Below are 19547 nucleotides of genomic sequence, written 5' to 3'. Positions count from 1 at the left end.
GAACACCACACCATACAATGTGTTTCATTGAGACACTGTGTTGACGTATTTGCCTAAAGCAGAAATAAACGACTGTGCATCGTTTCATTCCTATCCTAAGTGAACAGCGAGGCAAAAATGGCAAGACAGATTTATAGCATTTTAAAGCCTTGTTCTTTCCATTTCCCACCTCTTCTGATTCAATTACTCTCTCGCTGCTCCCTAAACCACCAACTGCTAAATCTTTTCACTTTGTTCCTAAATAAAAATATTACTTTCTAGCACATAAGCCGTGTCACATTCGCACTTCTAGCCTATCCCAAATTATCCGTGCAATTTCCGGTATCAGCGCAGAGGGATCCCCTTACTCTCACAGCGGCTTCTCATTGAGAAACTCTCCACTGATACAGTTTGCATTGGCAGGTATATATCACTGCACAGGGAGTATAATTTCCTCATTCCTGGAAATCTAGGTGTTTCGCTGCACACTATGTCAGTATGCAAGTGTGTTAATATCATGCATCACAGCTGCAGCAACACCAGGTGTTGGTTTTCAAGGGTTAGGGAGGAAGTTCAGCAATCCTCTCTTATCAAGAACATCATTCACTGTCTTTTCTGGGGCTATAGATATTTCCGTCATCCTGTTGATCTCTGGCCAGTGTTGTGGCTTTGATTCAGATTGAAGAGCTCAGTGTTGTATTTAAGGGCCTGTAGGGCTCAAACAGCCTAAATCTGGGAATAGAGTGTGTCATATAGGAGGCTATTCCTGTATGAAATCACAAAACCTTATCGTTGAATTGAACACCTTTGCAAATATAATTATACACAGCCGGAAGCAAGTCCTGTTATTATGAACCAGATAACATAGAGTGTGCAGATAATTGCATGTTTACCCCTGATGTTAAATACTATCTATATTGTTCTGAAAGCGCAAATAATAGCAATACTAGCTTGACAACTGGAATTTGGGGAAAACCATTCCTTATGCATGAAGAAGTAAGAAACAAAGAAAAATAGGAAACTGAGGCTTTTTTCTTTTTGCTGACAATCGGCTTGTGGTGTAAGGCTGTTGTCTTGTTTCGCAAGAATGTCTTAGTTAAGCTGTCCAGTATTATAGTAAGGCGATCTGCATGATTAAGGTAGAATTCATTACATTTACATTTATTCATTTAGCATATGCTTTTATCCAGTGACTTACAACAAGCGATTCATCTCAAAGAGGTAATAAACAAAAGAAGTGCAATACAAAGTTTCAGACATCATTTAGAAGAATTCTAGAACAGAGACAGAGTAAGGAATAGAGAAAGCATGGGCATTTTTTTTCTCTCAGCAAAGTGCAGTGCTGATGGAAGAGATGAGTTTTCAGCTGATTCTTGAATATTGTCAGGGATTCGGCGTATATTGGTTGGGAAGATCATTCCACTAGCAAGGAACAGTGAACGAAAACCTTCTAGAAAGTGAAATTCAGCAAAAGCAGAGCTCACTAATAAAAGAACCTTTTATATTTTATAGAACGTTTTAATATTGTGTATATTTTACACACTGCCTTTTGTTTCAGTAGCATTCAACATAATTCAATTATATATTGTTAATTTTATTTCTCAGCTTAGAATTTAGAATTTTGTAACTCATTCTGCAAAAATGAGTAAAAATATTTTTTTAGATGTTTTTATTTCAAAATATTCAAAAATGGCTAAAATATATTGCTATATAAATGTTAAAATATATTTACAATATGTTTAACTTATTTTCCTCATATTTTTTGGCCATTTATATATTATCAGTAAATATCATGTGCTATTTCCAAAGTAGATTTGGCAAATATTTGTAATATATTTTGGCCAGAATTTTTATTTTTATAGGATTGCAAATATTTTTGGCTAATAATAAATTGCATTTGCAAGTCACTTACAAGTGATAACAAGTGTCTGTTAAATGGCTATAAACTTCCTTTATTTACTGAATTCATTTTTTTTTATTTCCGTAAAACTGCAGATGTATTAAGATATTATTCATTTTCTACAGTCATCAGCTTCATCATCTTGCCCTGTTGATGTGTGTAATGAAAAATGAACTGAATGTACCCCTATCTGAGCCTCATTGTGCTCTTATCTGAGCCTCAGTATCACAGTCTTGCCCAATGTATCGCTCCATTTATAACTCTCTGCAACATAGTGTTTGGACAGCTAGTGTTTATCTTTCTGTCATCTGATTTATAAGGGCTGTGCTTCTCTAAAAAATCAGCCAATTACAATATTTTTAGTAGAATAAATATTTGATTTATTTTGCAAGCTGGGATTATTTAGTGACATAATCTCAAACCTGGCACTGTCAGGAGTCGGGTTTGCTCCCTGTTCTTGTAAATCATTTTCAGTTTATTTTCTGACATGTTTAATCACCTCATACCAGTCACTAATAGGGAGAAGAGTCTCCTGATATCACATTTATCCTATTTAAACATTATTCTATATATTCTATTTTATTCTATTCTCTAATACTTGCATTATATAATAAAATAATTATATTTAAATAAAATAAATAAAATAAAAATATTCTAGTAATATTTGTTAATATATTATTTTTAAAATATGACATTTTTGACCAAGGTAAAGGTAAAATGGGTTAAAGTTAGCTTTTTTCAGGGTTAAAAAACAGATATTGTAAAGAAGGACATGAAGTCTGAATGAAACTGCTGTGCATTTAATGCATCAAGAAGAAAGATAGTGAGTTAAAATGCATTGTGATATAACTGTGTCTCTGTTGTCGTTTTTTTTTCTTCTGAATGCTCTTAGCTCCACTATCTCCCACATTTAAAGCCAAGATAAAGTGACATAGGCCTTGGGGCTAAAAGGAATGCACTTGAACAAGCTGCCCTTGAGTCACACTTCATACATACAGGGAAATGTCTGAAGGTCACAGCATATCCGTCAGCTTCTTTAATGAGCCAGTTCCTTAAAGCTGCGCCATCTTTCTTTACTTTCTCTTGTGCTCTATGTGTATATAGAAAAGAGCTCAAATTCACTGCTAATTAACACTGTAGACACATTCCTCATATATACATATTTGTTCATATGGGAACAGTAATGGTATGCACAAGCAATTTAAACATTTTTGCCCCTGGCATGTAGAGTTGGATCAGGGCCAAATGCCCTGGGCATTTCTAAGCAGTCACAGTGACCAAGCATCTCTGTAAGAGGACCCTAACTACTAAGTCTGTAAGAATGCATACCAGCATACTGTACGAACCAGATATCTTGCACACTTGCACACACGCACGCACGCACGCACGCACGCGCACACACGCGCACACACACACACACACACACACACACACACACACACACACACACACACACACACACACACACACACACACACACACACACACACACACACACACACACACACACACACACACACACACACACACACACAGGGCAGGGTTCAGCCAGAACACTGCTCTCAGACATGCTCATATGTGAAACATGATCCTTCTTATCATTATGAGACAGTTCAACTAATTCAATGGCCTTGTGCGATGTAAGGTGAGTGAGGTAATGCTCACAGTGGCACAAAGACACACACACATGCGCTATCTTAATCTATAGTTCTAAGGTCCATATGGGAACAATAAGCTTTGTATTAAAAATTCTGATGAGAGGATAATTCAGGTAAAGCTACAATAAAGTTTTGTGTGCAATATGCATCAGCCTTTTAGTCGTACTATTGCAGTGTCTTACTCAGCCATTTTTCATTGTCCAAAGCCATATTACCTCACTCAGAGCAACTTGAAATGAAATCTGGGTTGTGAATTTGCAACCTTGCTAGCCATCACCTGACACCACACCACACACCAGTTTGTTGGTATTTTTTCTTTAAGATAAAAAAAAAAAAATCAATACTACAAATTGTTTAAGATTACATTTATATGAAATATCAGAAATAAGTGGTAAGGTATAGTATAAACCAGGGCTAGTTTTTTTCTCAGGTTGGGTTTTAGCTTAATTTCTGCATATAGTCTCACATACGTTAAAAACTTGGCAACTTTTGTTATTGTCAAAGAAATTGTTAATATAATGTATGTCAACGTTTTGTGGGCCTCGGGAGCATTGTCACAATTAAACCTGTCTTGTACAGGCTTTTCTGTAAAGTAATCAATTATGAACTATATTCTATAGTTTTATTTTGTTACCCAAAATCTATAGCAAAATATGAGATTAAAATTCTCAGTTTGGATGCCAGAATTCTTTTTGTTCTTATTATTATACTTTTTTAAACTAGGCACTTTAAACAACATATAAAACCACTGTTAGAGAAAATACACATTTGTATAAGTAGCCTACTGAGTCAAATCTGCAATACAAACACTGTGACAACTAGCCCCGGTCTCATTTTTCCTTTTTCCAACCATGGGAAAGTTACTTTGAAACAAAGCGTGAAAATATTACGTAAATCCTATAATGTTCTGCCCCAGATAAGATTTGCCAGACTATGATCGACTTTTACAACTAATAGCTTGGCGATAACGACAAACACGCCACCGCTGTGTGACACTCTCGCTGAGTAACGTCTTCCTGTCTGTGATGCTGCGCGTGCACTTGTTGAGTTCAGCGCTATTTAAAGGGGAAGCAACATGGCACACGCTTTAGTCAAACAGGAATCTGTCGAGTGGGAGATGCAGAAGTCAGCAGACCAAACCAAGACCTTTGTTTACACCAAGAAGAGGGGGTATGATGTTACACGCAACCCCCACCTGAATAAGGTAAAAAAATAGTTGTTTTAATAACTTTTTGACGTTTATTTTTTTTTAAATAACATTTTGTGTTGACTGTTTGCTAATAGGACAGCAGGGCAGTAGATATCAGTTTCGAGAGGAACTATAATTAGACTTAAAGGGCCACACGCTTGTTTTGTTTGCGGTTGCTGCTTGTTTTTAAAGCAAGTCCGTTAGTTTACAGGTGCTCTTGAACTGACGTGGGCCGTGACGTACAACCTTCAGGATCAGCGGACGAAGTTTTCTTTTAACAGGCTACATTTAACCAGTTTTAATCCGTATACGAATCCTATTAGTAAGCCCCATTTCGCTATAAAACAAGATAAAGAATAAGAATAAGACCCATAACCTTATTTTTATAATCTTTTGTTAAGATCAACAAGCAGCCTCTGTCCAAGGTCCTGACCAGTTGCTGTAGCATCACCTCAAGAACTCGCACTGGGTGCGACCATGATGCTGCAAAATATTTACTTTGTTTGCTTGTGATAGTGATATCTTTTGAGTTAATTAAAAAAAAAAAAAAAAAGTTTATATTAACAGGTCTACAATCTCATTTTCTAATGCAATTTCTTAAATTGTAGTTAAAACATTCACTCTTTGGATCATGAAGTGCGTAGCTCTCCAGTGTTCCAATAATTACAGGTAATTTGGTAAAATAAAGTTTTAGCCCTGCCTTTCCACCTACTAGTTCAGTGGTAACTTAGCCTATGTATATGTTACAGGCTTTTTTTATTAACACTTTCAGGTCACTACAAAAAAATGCTTGAGAAAAAAAATTCTAGTGAGTGAAATAACATTGTACTTTTTTCATTCTGACCTTGAATGTAAACATTACTGACCTTGAGGAATCGATTGGTATGTATGTTTTTGTGGGGTTGATGTTTAGATTCTTCTCTTTACTCAGTGTGATGACGTCCAAACCTCCTAAACCTCCTACCAATTGATTAAGAAAACAGTTAAAGGGGTACATCAATGTATGCCCCTTGGAATTTATTTTCAGAGCATTGTTTTTTTATTCAGGCATAATAACAAAACAAAGTGCATCACCCATTATAGTAAAATACTATAAATCAAATAATTTAAATTAATTAATTAATTGAAAAAGGTTTTGCTGTTTCCTTAAAACAAATTCTTATAAATAATGCACAATATATCATAACACAGTAAGAGTAAAAGCTCCATTAGAATATATGTTTTGTCTGATTATATTATTTAGCTCCCTAGTAGATTGACATTTACGTTTTAATTATTTGAAATGTTTTCTCTACATTCAGAGATGATTTTTCATCTCATTTTAATCCTCTGAGACAGTGAAAAGAGATTTTTCTCAGCTACAGGTCGCTAACTTTTAATCTACACATTTGAAGATTATGAAGTATGGGGGACATTTTTTCACTTTAAAGGTGCCATGTGGAATGTCTGCCAAAAAAAAAAATTCATACTCCACATATTCCATACCAGATGGGGGCAGTATACCTCCAGAAAGTTGGCCTACTCTAGTGTTTTTTAGTTTCGGGTTGTTAATCTTCTAAAACCGTCAAATCGTCCGCTTTGTCCCGCCAAAGCCTATTTTGATCGGTGAGTGATGTAGAATATAATGACTGCTGCGCTTGACAGGGCTTATCACGAGCAGAGAGAGAGAGCGCCCCGGCCGCGCGCGCGCACTCTCACGTCTTCAAACAACACGAGCGCAGTCCTCCTGCTCTCTCTCTCCCTCGCGCATATTAATCAAATCAATTAAATCAATTGACACGATAGTAAGACCGCAGTTCATTTGGAGATTTTTAGAGATTAGAGACTCAATGAACAACATCTCAACACTAAATTATAAAGGCCGGTCTCATATAGACGCGATTGACATCAGGTTCAAGTAGGCCCACAAGCCGTGCGAGTTATTCGTGTACTGCAGTTTGGCTGGTGGTTATGTATGTTGCCCGCATACCGCCTCCCATGGCCGAAACTGGTATTACGTCACCAGTCGGGCCGGCGCTAGTAATTTAGCATGCTAATTTAGGTTTATATCTCGGCAGCACTATAACTTGTCAATTTTTTAATGACATCATTGCACTTATTTCTTCTCATTCTTTTGATGCGTGTAGCTCATTTTTTGGATAATTTTACCTCAATTTTTACATAGGGCACCTTTAAATGGCCTAGTTGTAGAAATCAGAAACCCTTTTTTATTAGCGACACCAGTGGCTGTTAAGTGAACTGCAGCAAATTATTGCTCGTGCTGCTCGCACTCGTGCACACGTGACAAGCCACTGAACGTGTTTCAAGACCCTTTCCTCACGCGAATGTTTTTGTTTGCTGAGATATACAGTTAATGAAGATCCACATGCCGTTGACAGCCACGTTTAGATGAATATGTAAATATGTTCTACGCGCTTTTCTCTCAATAACAAAATAAACTCAACAAAGAATGACAGCAGTGAGAAAGTATCAGTTAAGAAAGCATCTGATCATAGCGACCTGGATGTCAGTTTGCACGAGCTCTGCAATTCACCGGCATCATTTCGACAGAGGAGGTAACGTAATTAAAATTAGACTGTAAGTATATTTGAGAGACTAAATAAATCTGACTATGTGAGATAGTTAATCCCGTTTCTTTGCTTGACAAATTGACTTTACATTATGGCTCTTTTGGCATTTTATAAGCTTTTATTTAATGTGTTATTATTGGATGGAAGAGGCTCTGGTGAGCGCGCGTTAACGTCATATACTTTAGATTTTTCCTCGTGTCCTTTCCTATACGCTGATTTCACGCTGCCGCCATTTTGAAATCGAAAGCGAGGCTCCGGTGGGAAGAACCCCGGAAGTACAGATAGACAACAATGCTTGGACTACCAACCTGAAGCTGCTGCCGCGATTTACACTATTGGATGTTAATATCCAATATAGGGTATGTATATAGTTCGTTCCTGCTTCTTTTTTTTTCCGTTCTGAATTATATATATATAAAAAAATGTTTTATTTATAAATTAATTTCACTGTATATAGTCTAATGTATGAAAGAAATGTTTATACATTTTTAGAATAACTAATTTCTACATTAAACACAACAATACGCCATCGCATTCGCGACTCTCCTATGATTAAAAGCGACACTTCCGGTTTTCTTCCCACCGGAGCGATTTCAAAATGGCGGCTGCGTGAAATCAGCGTACAGGCAGGAAGTCGAGGACGGGCTCGTTTTTTAAGTTTCGTTACAAGCTGTTCACACATTGGCAATAAAAAAGCAATTAATATAGGCTATGAAAATTCGTACATTATACAGCCCATTAAGTAGCATCTTTGCTCTTATCCCTGGTTAATTTTAGAGTACAATTTACTTTTAAAAACTTTACTTTTTTAATCTAATTTGCATAATACTACTTTATATAAATACTTTATTTATTTATTTGCCTTAATATTTAGTAGAGTTAAAGGTTCTCTAAGCGATCCTGGGTGACGTCACTTCTTGTTGACATTCAAACTATTGTCAAACAAAACGGAGGCTAGCTAGACCCTCCCTCCTCCTCATCCGCGCACACTAACCCCCCCAAACCCTTCTTGTCGGTCATTGGCTGGAACAGTTTGTTATGTTTCGGGGAGCCGGTCGCCGCAGTTTGTTTTTGTTGCTGTTTGTGGAGCCTGGGGTGTCTACAGAGATCGCGTTTCTTGACAGTGTGTTCAGGGGGCAGGCAGCCAGCGGATAGTGAGGAGATGTTTGCTGTATGTGACAAAAAATGTTTTGGCCTAAAAAACGCGTGACATCGCTTAGAGCACCTTTAATCTGTCACTGTTTGACCCTCAGTTGTAACTCACTTTCCCTGACCTTTGGTTCATTTCTCTTTGGACTTTTCCAGTCTTCTGCTGCGTGTGCCTGCACTCCGCACTTTTGTTTTCATTAGGGTGGACTTTACGTCCTTTTGAACCCTTTGCATCAGTTTCCCGTCCTGAAATGAAGGACCATAGCCTGATCAAACGTCACGTCTTTTGGCACTCTGCCACAGGTAAGGTAGGCTACTGATGACAACACAGCACGCTGCCTGTCGTTAAGGTTAATGACTTCTAATCTGCACAAGGGACGCCACAGAATGAGGTCATATTTTCAAACCAGGTGCACACTACCAGAAAGTTCTGAAAGGTGTCTTTATGTACATGAATGCATAGGGTTGGTTGAGGTATGAAGATCACAGGTCTGTGTTGTCTTTTTTTTAGTGCACACTCATTTCACAGTCATTTCAGCTATGTTGACCCCAGCTAAAAAATAACATTTTCTTAGACCTATAAATGACGCAAAGGCACTCTTTAATCAGAACTGGTTATTGACATTTTCAGTGACCCACTCATTATATAGGTCATGATGCTGTTTTTCAAGAATATAGGCTGTGTTTTTACACCATGTTAATCTGAAAAGGCGTTTCTGTTACTGCGAGGTGTTAAATATTTATACCTGAGATATTGAGTTCAAAATGCAAAATAAAATAAACTAATGGTTGGCATGTGGGTCAGGGGCATGTTGCGGGCACAGTGTCGATTTTGATGTGCATTTTTGTTCAGCCTGCTTAATTCAATTTAGATAAACTAACTTATGATCGCTTACAGTATGATTTTGAAGTAAAGTGTTTCCCTTTTCCTGGTATCAAAAAAATCTTGTATTAATGGCTCATTTATGTGGCTCCTGTGCCTGTGGTGCTGGAAGTTGCTAGACTGGTGCCACAACTTAAAGCTCATGCGGTGCTTCGGGGTGTGAGAGCAATTCTAACTCTTTCATGTTTTTATGACGTGGCTTTCCAGTTCCACCCACGTCTCTGACTCTAATGAGCTCAATTCAGTGTTTTTGTCTTGTTTTATAGACAGAGACGTAATTTAATGAGATTAATTAAAAGAGAGGCCTTGGATTTTGCTCTATCTTTGCTGAAGGAGTCAGGAAAATTGTGTGAAATGTGAAATCTCTGCTGTCATTATAAGGAAGGAAAGAGGATTACATAAACTTAAGAATGAACCTCCAGCACAAAAGACTGTGTGCAATATATATATATATATTATAATTAGCACAGTGATTAGCAAGCAGCTAAAGTGTTAAAGGACAATAAGTCATTCAGGGTCAAGATCCATTAAGAGCTGAATTGAGAATGGATGCGGGATGCAGAATTACATTTATTTGAATTTGAATATAAGGAAATAAAATTAAAATGAACTGAAATATAAAGATATGCGCATTTTGAGTATTTTTTATTTAGAAAAGTTAATAAAAAATGGACGTTTGCTTGATAAACCATTGATTAGGATAGATGGATAGATAGATAGATAACTTGAATAATAACATTTTGAGGATTGTTACCATCAGAAGAATAGTTAAGAACTCACTGCACCTTAAAATTAGTCCAAATGAGGTGCGTAGACAAAAAGCCCTTTCTACAGCAAAGCATTGATTTTATCTCGCTTCTTTGATGACTTTTTTCTTTGGTGGAGTGCAGTGTACCATCAGACCAATGCAAATGTTTGACCACACAGTACTTTGGACAAGTGCTTACGTCATTGTTTGTGCCCTGTTATTTTTCTGACTATGATGTGTCAGTTGGACATTGCTAAGCTTCATGTTTGTGTAATCAATGGCATATGTCATTCATCTGGTGGGTTTTAGTTTATGCTTAGATAGCGATACTCGCTTGTAAATAAAGTCCAACATCGAGTGAAACATTTGCTCTTTCATGCAGCCTTCTGAAAAACCATCCTTCACAACTCATGAACCAAAACAAGGAAATTAAGTGAGAAGGTAGGAAATGACCCCTGAGAGGAGCTGTGCGAGGCTGTACACTCGGTACTCTGTGGTTCTCCATTGGTGCATTGTTGCCTTCCCACGGGCCTGGTGATCACAGGGCTTGAGTGTTCTCACTTTTCCTCACTCTTAGCTGCAGAGAAGCAGAGAGGACAACATGCTAATTGATGCTGTGGGACTGAAAATGTAAAGGCCTCACGTCCACAAGCTGGAGTTTACGCAGCGCCCCTCCCCGGCATCCCCTCTGACCTCCTCCCTTCTCAACAGCCCTTCCCTGTGTCTGCCTGAGGTGCAGGCAGGATATTATCCCTGTGTTTGTGGGAAGCTTTGCACAGTAAGAGACGAGAGTGAGGAGAAAGAGGTCTCTGTGGAGCAAAGGAGAGAAAGAGGGAGCTGCCCTGCTCTCCACAGACCTCTTCTGTGTCTCTGCTTTATCTTTCATTAATGACCGCCTGTGTGAATCGAGACCAACAGCACTAGCCTCTGGCTTCACGCCATGCCAGAAACCGAAAACGCAAACAACGCAGCACAAAACTCTCCTAGCATCCAAGCGGAGATCCTGTTTCACAAGGGGAAATGTGCTTTTTGGAGCACAGGTGACTAACAGATGCCCATTCAACTTGCTGTGGAAAACAAGAGCTCGGTTGGAAATGTGGCACCTTCTGGGCTGAGCATTGGAGACTTCAAGGCCCCCTTGTGGTTGTTGTTTGTGCCAATTGCCTCAAAGTGGCACTGAGCTATTGTTACAGGGAAAGAGCTATTTTGGGAAATGTATCTGTTAGCTTTCTCTTTCATTTCAATTGCAGTTGCTACATGCTTTATAATGTTCAGGACAACTGATGACCACAGAATAAAAATGTTTTTGGCTGCCATGTACAGTAATGTAGTTCCAGCATCTACCAACAGGGGCTAAGTGAACCGGGCTAACCAGAGCATTGATCCCATTGTTATTGATCTTTCTAGATTGCTTGGCAATCATCAGTTGGCTTTAGCATTCTGATGACAACAACCTTCTTTGCAGTTGTGGAAAGAATGATCTAAATTGGACAATTGTGTCCTATTTTAAACCTACTTTCTTACATCTGCCTCCCTGACGCACATGCTTGTCTTGTTCTGTCACATATGTGGTGTGTTTAATCTCAAAGTGGGTTGAGGTTTTCCATAAGATGTATAGTTTTGCATTTAAATGAAAGCAAATATGGGTGAGGTAAATAAAATAAGCAAAAAGTCAAAGGCTGTCAAGTGTAACCAAGCACTGAGCCTTTTCATTTCTTCACTTTAAAGTAAAGAAAGACCATATTTTGGTAGTGCAGTTGCATGGTTCAAATTGAATGCTCATTTCCCCTTGAATGTTAAGCGTGAAAGGTTTGAATCTTGCTTGATTTTGACATTTTGACTTTTTTTTAATGAACTAGATAAAATAGCATCTGTTTGTCAGTACAAGTATATCACTAATATTTGGTTGCACAATTTATCACGCTTTCATTGTCTGCAAGCATGAATCAATTTAAATTTATAAAATGTAAGTCTACTTAGCCATTGATATTTGAAGAATATGAATTAGTTTTTATTTGCTATTATATCAGGAATTTACATTCAGACAGACAGATACATGTTGGATGTTCAAGTGTTATATTTTCATCCACCCATGGTTATGTAATTTAGCCCTATACTAAAATAAAAAAATACTTAATTTGCTTTTGTATACCAGAAAATTATCAGCCAACTGCCAGCCAATGTAGTAATATTTTGAATAGTTAGTCAAAGAAATATAGACTGTCATGATTCTGCCATCTTGTCTTTGATTTCACTGGTCTTGTGGCAGGATCATGGCAGACCCATGTTTCATGTGCAGCACATGGCCATTTGTTTGGGCCATGTGCTTGCGTTGTCTCGTCTCGTTGCCCCCTTGTTATCCTCGTCGTGATTATTGTCTAGTCAGTTTCACCTGTCCTCGTCATTAGTGTTCCCTATTTAATCCTCTTGTATCTGCTGTCTTTTGTCGGTTCATTGTGATTGTTACCTGAGTGTTAATCCTTGGTCAGAGTTTGTGAGTATCTTGTCAAGAGTTTTAGTCCTGTTGCGCTATTGCCTGTAAAGGTTATTTGTGTTCTTAAAGTTATCTGTCTCAGTCTAGTTAGTCTTCATAGTCCTGTCTTGTTTTGCCCCCTCGTGGGTTTTGTTTTCCTGTTTTTTGTATCAATAAATCCTGTGTTCATTGCATCTGCTGTCTGCGCTTGGGTTCACCTTCCCCCACATAACATAGACAGCGATATTATGTTACACTTTAATCCAAGTTTTCATTGCATTCAATTTAATTCCACCGAGTTGGAATAGTTGGCAGAAACCATTACATTTTAATCTCCCCCTTGCCAGATGCTTTCTTCCAATATGACAAAAGAAAATGCAGGTGCTTCATTTGAGTGCTAATGTTTTTTCTTCAGATGCAGAAGGGTGCATAAAGTAAATGTTAATGGAAGAAATACCTACTTTATGCTGAACCACCATGAGACCTGATTTTAAAATGTTTCATGCCAGAAACGAATGGGTTTGTTTCTGGCATTAAAACTAACAGATGTTTGGTTGGCATCTCAGACATTTTAATTAGTTTCACTTCTACCCTGTAAGCTCTAGAAATATTTGCAGGGCGTTGAGGATCCAAGATAACATGAGCTTCTGTCATGTTATATTTCCACTTTTTAAATGAATTGTGCTGTAACTCACAGAATACTGTATCTGTATCTCTGAAACATGATTTTTTGAACAGCATCATGCCATATGGAAGACCGTTTAATGAAGCATCAGGGGCGGATCTAGAAAAATATTTATGGGGTGGCAAGAGGGGGGCAGGAATTTTTGAGGGGTGGCAACATGGCAGACGTATATATATACTAAATTTAATCAGTCAACACAGTTTGATGAGAAATCGTATGTATACACACTACAAAAGGGCATTATTTGTATCTTTTTTTGTGGGGGGGTTTGGGGTCACCTGTGAGTACAGGGCTGGACTGGGACAAAAAATCGGCCGGGGCATTTTGGCCCAGACTGGCCCACTACATATGATCATAAACACAACTGAACTTTGCACTCCCTTGAATATGTATACCAACTCCTATAAAAACCACTAATGTCATAAGTGAATAGGAGTGAGTAAGAGTTAACAGATGAAATAACTACTAAGTTGATTTATAGGCCCACTCCACAGTGATGAATGCTAAAACAAGCTATAAGCTGCATTGGTATAGCAATAGCGTTTTTTCCCACAGGATTTTGGGAAATCTGCGGTGAGTGCACCTCTGTCCCTCTAGGGGGATTCGGGGGCATGCTCCCCCGTAAGACAATTTTGTGCTTTTTAATGTTAAATTCATCAATCTGGTGGACTTTGAGAGTTCAAAATAAAGAGCTCCAACCCATATTCAGTGTGCAAATTGAACAAAGAAAAACTCAAAACTCTTTTAGTTGTGATATAGTGTTTGTCTACATTACACTACTATATAATAATAGTTATAATATTATGGCCAGTCCAGCCCTGTGTGAGTATAAAGGCAGGGGTGCGTTTAACTGTTGGAGCCAAGGTGTGCGGACCTTTTTTCCCTTTTTTATATATATTATTTTGTTGAGCACCCAACTTGAGCGTTTTACTGTGGAATACTGTAGGCTACCGCTTATAAACACCAGACAGATAATGATATATGAAACAGATGTGCTTTACTCATCTCACTTGCACAAAATAAATGCAGTAATATAAAGCATAGAAACGCACAGGTGAAATACACTGAAAATGATATGCATTTAAAAATTTGGTCGGGTTGAAAACTTATCTCTCTGGTAATGGAAATCGGTCGCTGTTGTCTCTTGCTCTCGCTGTCTCCCGCTCTCGCGGTCAGATCACTGGAAGTTTTCGCCGGAAGTATTTGCTCACACACTAAAGTACGAACGTCAACGGTCGTCATATTGTGCACGTAGCGAATTCACTGCAGTCGGACATGGGAGATTCGCACTCGTAAATTGTCAAATTGGCCATAACTTTTAATTCATTGCTGCCAACTGGGGTGGCAGCAGGGGTGGCAAGGCTTTCTTTTAGGGTGGCATTTGCCACCCTATGCCACCCCGGTAGATCCGCCCCTGTGAAGCATCATGTTTACTTTTCCTGTCAGGAAAAAGCTCTTGCAAAGTGTAGCCAACGGTTTCTTAACATTGTCACTGCCCTGCTTTGTCAGTTTGCTTAGACCAGCTTCTGCAGGATGTCTGTTTGGCTTTATTTATTACTGTCATTGGTGTCTGGTACATTGAGGTTTCATTATTGGATGTGAGGTGAAGTGTCCTTGTCATGGCACAGCTTGTGTAGCAAGTGGAAAACAACAACAGATACTCTTTAACAATGTTGAATGTTTCTAAACAGTCTTCTCTTGGTTCATAATTTTCTGATGTTTGTCAAAATGGCAAAATCATTTGAGATCAATTAAGGTACAATATGTAAGCATTTTGTAATAAAATATCCAAAAATCACTTGCACAGTGTGATATATTTCCTGCAGTTGTGTACTTACAATATCCCAAAAGTTCCCAAAGATTTTTGATTTCAGAGAAATTCCAATTTTAAATAATTGTCTGTCCCGGAATTTTCACTTGTCGCCTGTCACTGTCGTAATATCCACGTTATCCCTGGTTTCCGCTCATGCAGTACAAGCATAGTAACCATGGCGACAGACGCGGACAACAGCGTTACTTCTAGCTGCATGTTCACGCTATTGTTGTTGTTTCGTTTAAACATTATGGACCATGGCAAGCAGACTGGGGAAAAAAGGAGAACTAAAACGAGGATCAATATCAGCGTGGCGTTTTCGAGGTGCCGAGAGCTCCACGTCTGCGACTAACTTCGACTTGACAGAGCTCTTACATGTACTTTATTAGACAGTTGAGCAAATGTACATAAAACGAATTAATTTTATATAGTTTATCATGATGAAATGTTAGAATATGATCTGTATGTTATTCAAATGTTGATCTAGCTTACTGCTAATCTCATACAGCCAACAAACATAATAACAGTATAACTTTCAACACACTCAAATGTAGTTTAGTGTGATAGTGTAGACCAAGTGAAACAGCGCTGCGTTCCCTCACAAGCTTCATTCGTCAAATAAACTGACCTGTGTGAGTAATTCAGCACTTGCGTGTAGTTCGGTAGAATTAAATGTCCTCACTCCTTTATATCCACGGGACTTGCGTGTGGCGCTGATATCTGTCTCTCATTAGCAATCGCGCCCTGCTTCATACCACACTATGCATACCACAGTCATGTTAAAAACATCAATGTATTCACTCATCCATAAGCATTTTTAGATCCATAAGCTTGGTGACAAGTTCCATAATTCAACTGGAATTTTGCGACATCAACCTACGCCTTTGTTATTGTAAGAGGTTAGCGACCCCTAGCGGCGAAAAAAAGTACATATTGTATCTTTAAAGGTGCTCTATGTAACTTTTAGCGGCCTCTAGTGGTGATGTTTCAGATTGCAACCAAATTTTACAAGAGCGCTCGTGCTCGAACTCATAGATAATACCGTCTATTACGCAAATATCTTGGCGAATACTTGACGGATTCGGCGAGCACCGAGCTCGTTGGGACCATCTAGTCGAGCTGAAAAGAACCATATAAGTTCCATAGTTTTTGGTGGTGTTTTCGCTGAGATATTAGCAGAAAACCATCGGGCGCGCTGCAAAATTGCGAACGCCGGTGACGTCACGATCTCAGAAGAAAATCGCTCGTATCTCTGGAACGCAAAGACCCAGAGAGCTCAAATTCGGGGAGGAGGTCCCAGGGGAATCCTTGCCCGAACGCTAGAGTGGCGGGCCTCGGGGATGCCCCCTACCGGATCGCCGTTCGCTGGGACCCCCGAATTCGAACGGCTATAACTCGGGCAGCCGGGCGAGTTGGACCTTGGGGGTGGGCTCGTTCGAAAGGCCCCGTCCAGCACTACGAACGATTAGAGTCTTGGGAATATTGATCAAAGATTGACTGAGATATAAGCCGAAAAACTTGCGCCTTTAACCGGACGTAACTCCCTGACCGTCTAGGAGAGAGGCTCGGGAGCGCGCATGCACGTCACATCCGTTGGATTTCGCGGTAAATCCGACCCGGAGACTTCACATAGGAATAGGAATACTGGCCTTCAGAGGTAATAGCAAAACTCGACAAGTGGATCATTTTAATGTGTGATTACAACCTCTTCACACACAGGCAATAAAAAAAGGATTCATTTTAGTAGAAAAGTTACATAGAGCACCTTTAAGATAATTGACATCTTCTGTCTAAACAAAATCAAAAGGCAAACACATCAGTCTCCCATGATTCAGACAAATGGACCTATTTGAATGGACAGTTTATGGAGGAATTTACCTGACAGGCAGATAGCAATTTAGCCTTTATATTGAGGAAGTGAGGCATTTGAAAGATGCTGGTAACCTAAGGAACTGTGGACATTACAGAAGGTAAGGACAGTGTCTATACATGCAGCTGAGATTCTTATAAATGTGTGTGTTGAGTCAGTATGCTAATGAAAGGTTGATGGAACAGACTTCGTTTTGTCTGGACGGAGAGCATCTAAGCTCTCAGGGAGGGTCAGGTGCGGATGTCGGTCACCTCTTTCTAGGTGGGCTCCAGTAGTGTGTGTATGTATGACAACCCAGGTGTGCCCAGGTGCATATAGGAGAGGAGACTGACCACCCACAGTGTAGCAGTAAAGCATTCCAGCACTAGATGTGAGCGAAGTGGTTAAATTAGGAAAGTGCTCTACTGTTCACAGAGAGATTAAGTGCCAGTCACCCTTATCCAACTCCTCTACACACATACACACACAAGCATGCATGCACAAAACAGCCTTCTGATCGCAATCTCCCTGCTCATTTGTCCTTCACATTTTTCTCTTTGACAAATTATAAGGTTCCAGACAGTGTTTCAGCAGAACAGTATTTCTAACTGAGACATGATGTAATTCATTAGTGTAATTTAGCTTGGAAACTTAAGGTGATGATACACAGGGCAACTTTTTGAGCAATGTTGCTGGGCAATGTCGGCGTCAACAGGCAACCAGATGAGACACAGGGCCCACGACCGATCTAAATGATGCCCAGCACACTGCTCAAAGAGTTGCCCTGTGTATCATCACCTTTAGTCTGTGATATTAGAATACATTTTTACCATCATAATTATGTACAGGAGGTAAATTTAATCATGTTTATACTATGCGTTTGAACATAAACACATTTTGACTATTTTTTGGCAAATAAACATCGGATATCAATCATTGTTTTGGCGACCACAATAGCAAATAGTTTGTCATATCTGGGCTTTTTCATGTGCAAATGTTCAGCTAAAAATAGGTAAAAATGTTTACTAGACTTTATCTTAATCTTATTTATTGATTTTGAACAAGGTTTTTCCTTTTGTTGTCAAATTAGATTTTAAATCCAAATCGTTTGACATTGTATCTATCTGTCATGATTTAAATAATAAGGCTAAATAAATTATGCCAGACCTAATGCGATAAAGTGATGGACAGCTCTAATGATAGCATATATGCTCTGGAATATTTTGACAATTGAAGGTCAACCAACTTATTACACTTATCAAGGCTTTACAGAACAGTCATATTAATGCCAGTAGCTTTGACATAATCAATCTTTTAGGCCTACATATTCTCATGCACTAAAGCAGTTAAAATTAAAGGAGAACTGTGATGGTAATGATCCAATATGTAAAACAACATAAACAGCAACTTACAGTAAATGAATCCAGTTCTTACCAGATTACATTTATTACCTACCGAATGTTTTGTGAGGAATTGGTGAGAGTAATCTCTTTTTGAAGGGCTCATGGGATTTTAAATCTGCTCTGAAATTTCTGCTTGCTTGCCTTTAATGCTCTGACTTCCCATGGGGAATGGGGAGAGTGGTCACAGTCTTTGCTCAAAGAGAAGGACTTTTTAGGCTTTTACCTCCTTTTTGTCTTTTGTTTTCTTAAAGATGTGCAGTTTTTCACATGGATGGCCACCCTGGTGGGCAAGTGAATGACTTTACTAGATGTAAGGAGGATGTGAATGAAGGAATGGTGTCAAATTAAGTTCCCGGCACAATATAGCCCCAGAGGAGCGATGCTGATCCTGTGTAGTAATGAGGTTCAACAGTCACTACGTCAGCAATCAAGAGTCAAATTAATGAAGACTAGAACATGTCCCAAAGTCTGGGGCTCTGTGGCACACCCTTTTATATGGTTGTATTTGAGGGGCTCTGTAGCGCACCCCTTTTCACCTACAGTTTTTTTCGTTGTTGTTTTACAATAGTTGTAAAACTATTGTAGTTACAATAGTTGGAATGTTACAATACGACCGAGAAGCACTTTGCTGCATCAGAATACTGCAAACAAACAGTTTTACTGACCTTTTATCCGACTCTCTGTCGTGGCCTGTGGAAATACGGAGGGATGAGGACAGCAACAACAACAATCCTAACAACAATAGCGGCGAGACCCGATGGAGGCGAAAAAGGAAGCACAGAGGTCGTCGAGGGGGTATACGGAACAGGCTACGGTCTCCGGCCCATCGACCACCTTTGCCCAGTATCCTGCTCGCAAACGTCCAATCTTAAGAAAATAAGTTGGACGACTTCAGAGCTAGGATAACGTACCAACGGGACATAAGGGACTGTAACATTCTTTGTCTGTCGGAAACATGGCTATCTTCCCTCGTACCGGACACAGTGGTTACTCCAGCTGAGCACTTTTCTGTCTTCCGCATGGACCGAACAGAAGAGTCCGGTAAAACAAGAGGTGGAGGAGTCTGTTTCATGATAAACAACAACTGGTGTAGCCCAAAGGAGATCAAAATCCTTTCGAGTTCCTGTTCGCCCCACTTGGAACATCTGACGATTATGTGTCGCCCTTTTTTTCTTCCTCGTGAGTTCACCTCAGTTATTTCCACGGCAGTATACATTCCACCACAAGCAGACACCGACAAGGCTTTGT

General features: G+C 39.1%; 1 protein-coding gene across 1 annotated transcript in view; it reads left to right on the top strand.

Moving 5' to 3' along the window:
• Nucleotides 1-4563: 4563 nt before the first annotated feature.
• Nucleotides 4564-19547, top strand: part of me1 (malic enzyme 1, NADP(+)-dependent, cytosolic) — a 118120-nt gene continuing 103136 nt past the window's right edge. Inside the window, exon 1 of the mRNA XM_056258514.1 lies at nucleotides 4564-4741. Coding sequence (XP_056114489.1) covers nucleotides 4613-4741 — 129 coding nt within the window. The 5' untranslated portion in view covers nucleotides 4564-4612. The remainder of the gene's footprint in view (nucleotides 4742-19547) is intronic.

The sequence above is a fragment of the Rhinichthys klamathensis genome, unplaced genomic scaffold (genome assembly GCF_029890125.1).
Source record: "Rhinichthys klamathensis goyatoka isolate OS25496 unplaced genomic scaffold, OSU_Roscu_1.1 h1tg000152l_1, whole genome shotgun sequence".
Lineage (NCBI taxonomy): Eukaryota > Metazoa > Chordata > Actinopteri > Cypriniformes > Leuciscidae > Rhinichthys > Rhinichthys klamathensis.
The sequence above is the reverse complement of the archived record's forward strand: the minus strand, read 5'-3'. Positions and strand labels throughout refer to the sequence as shown.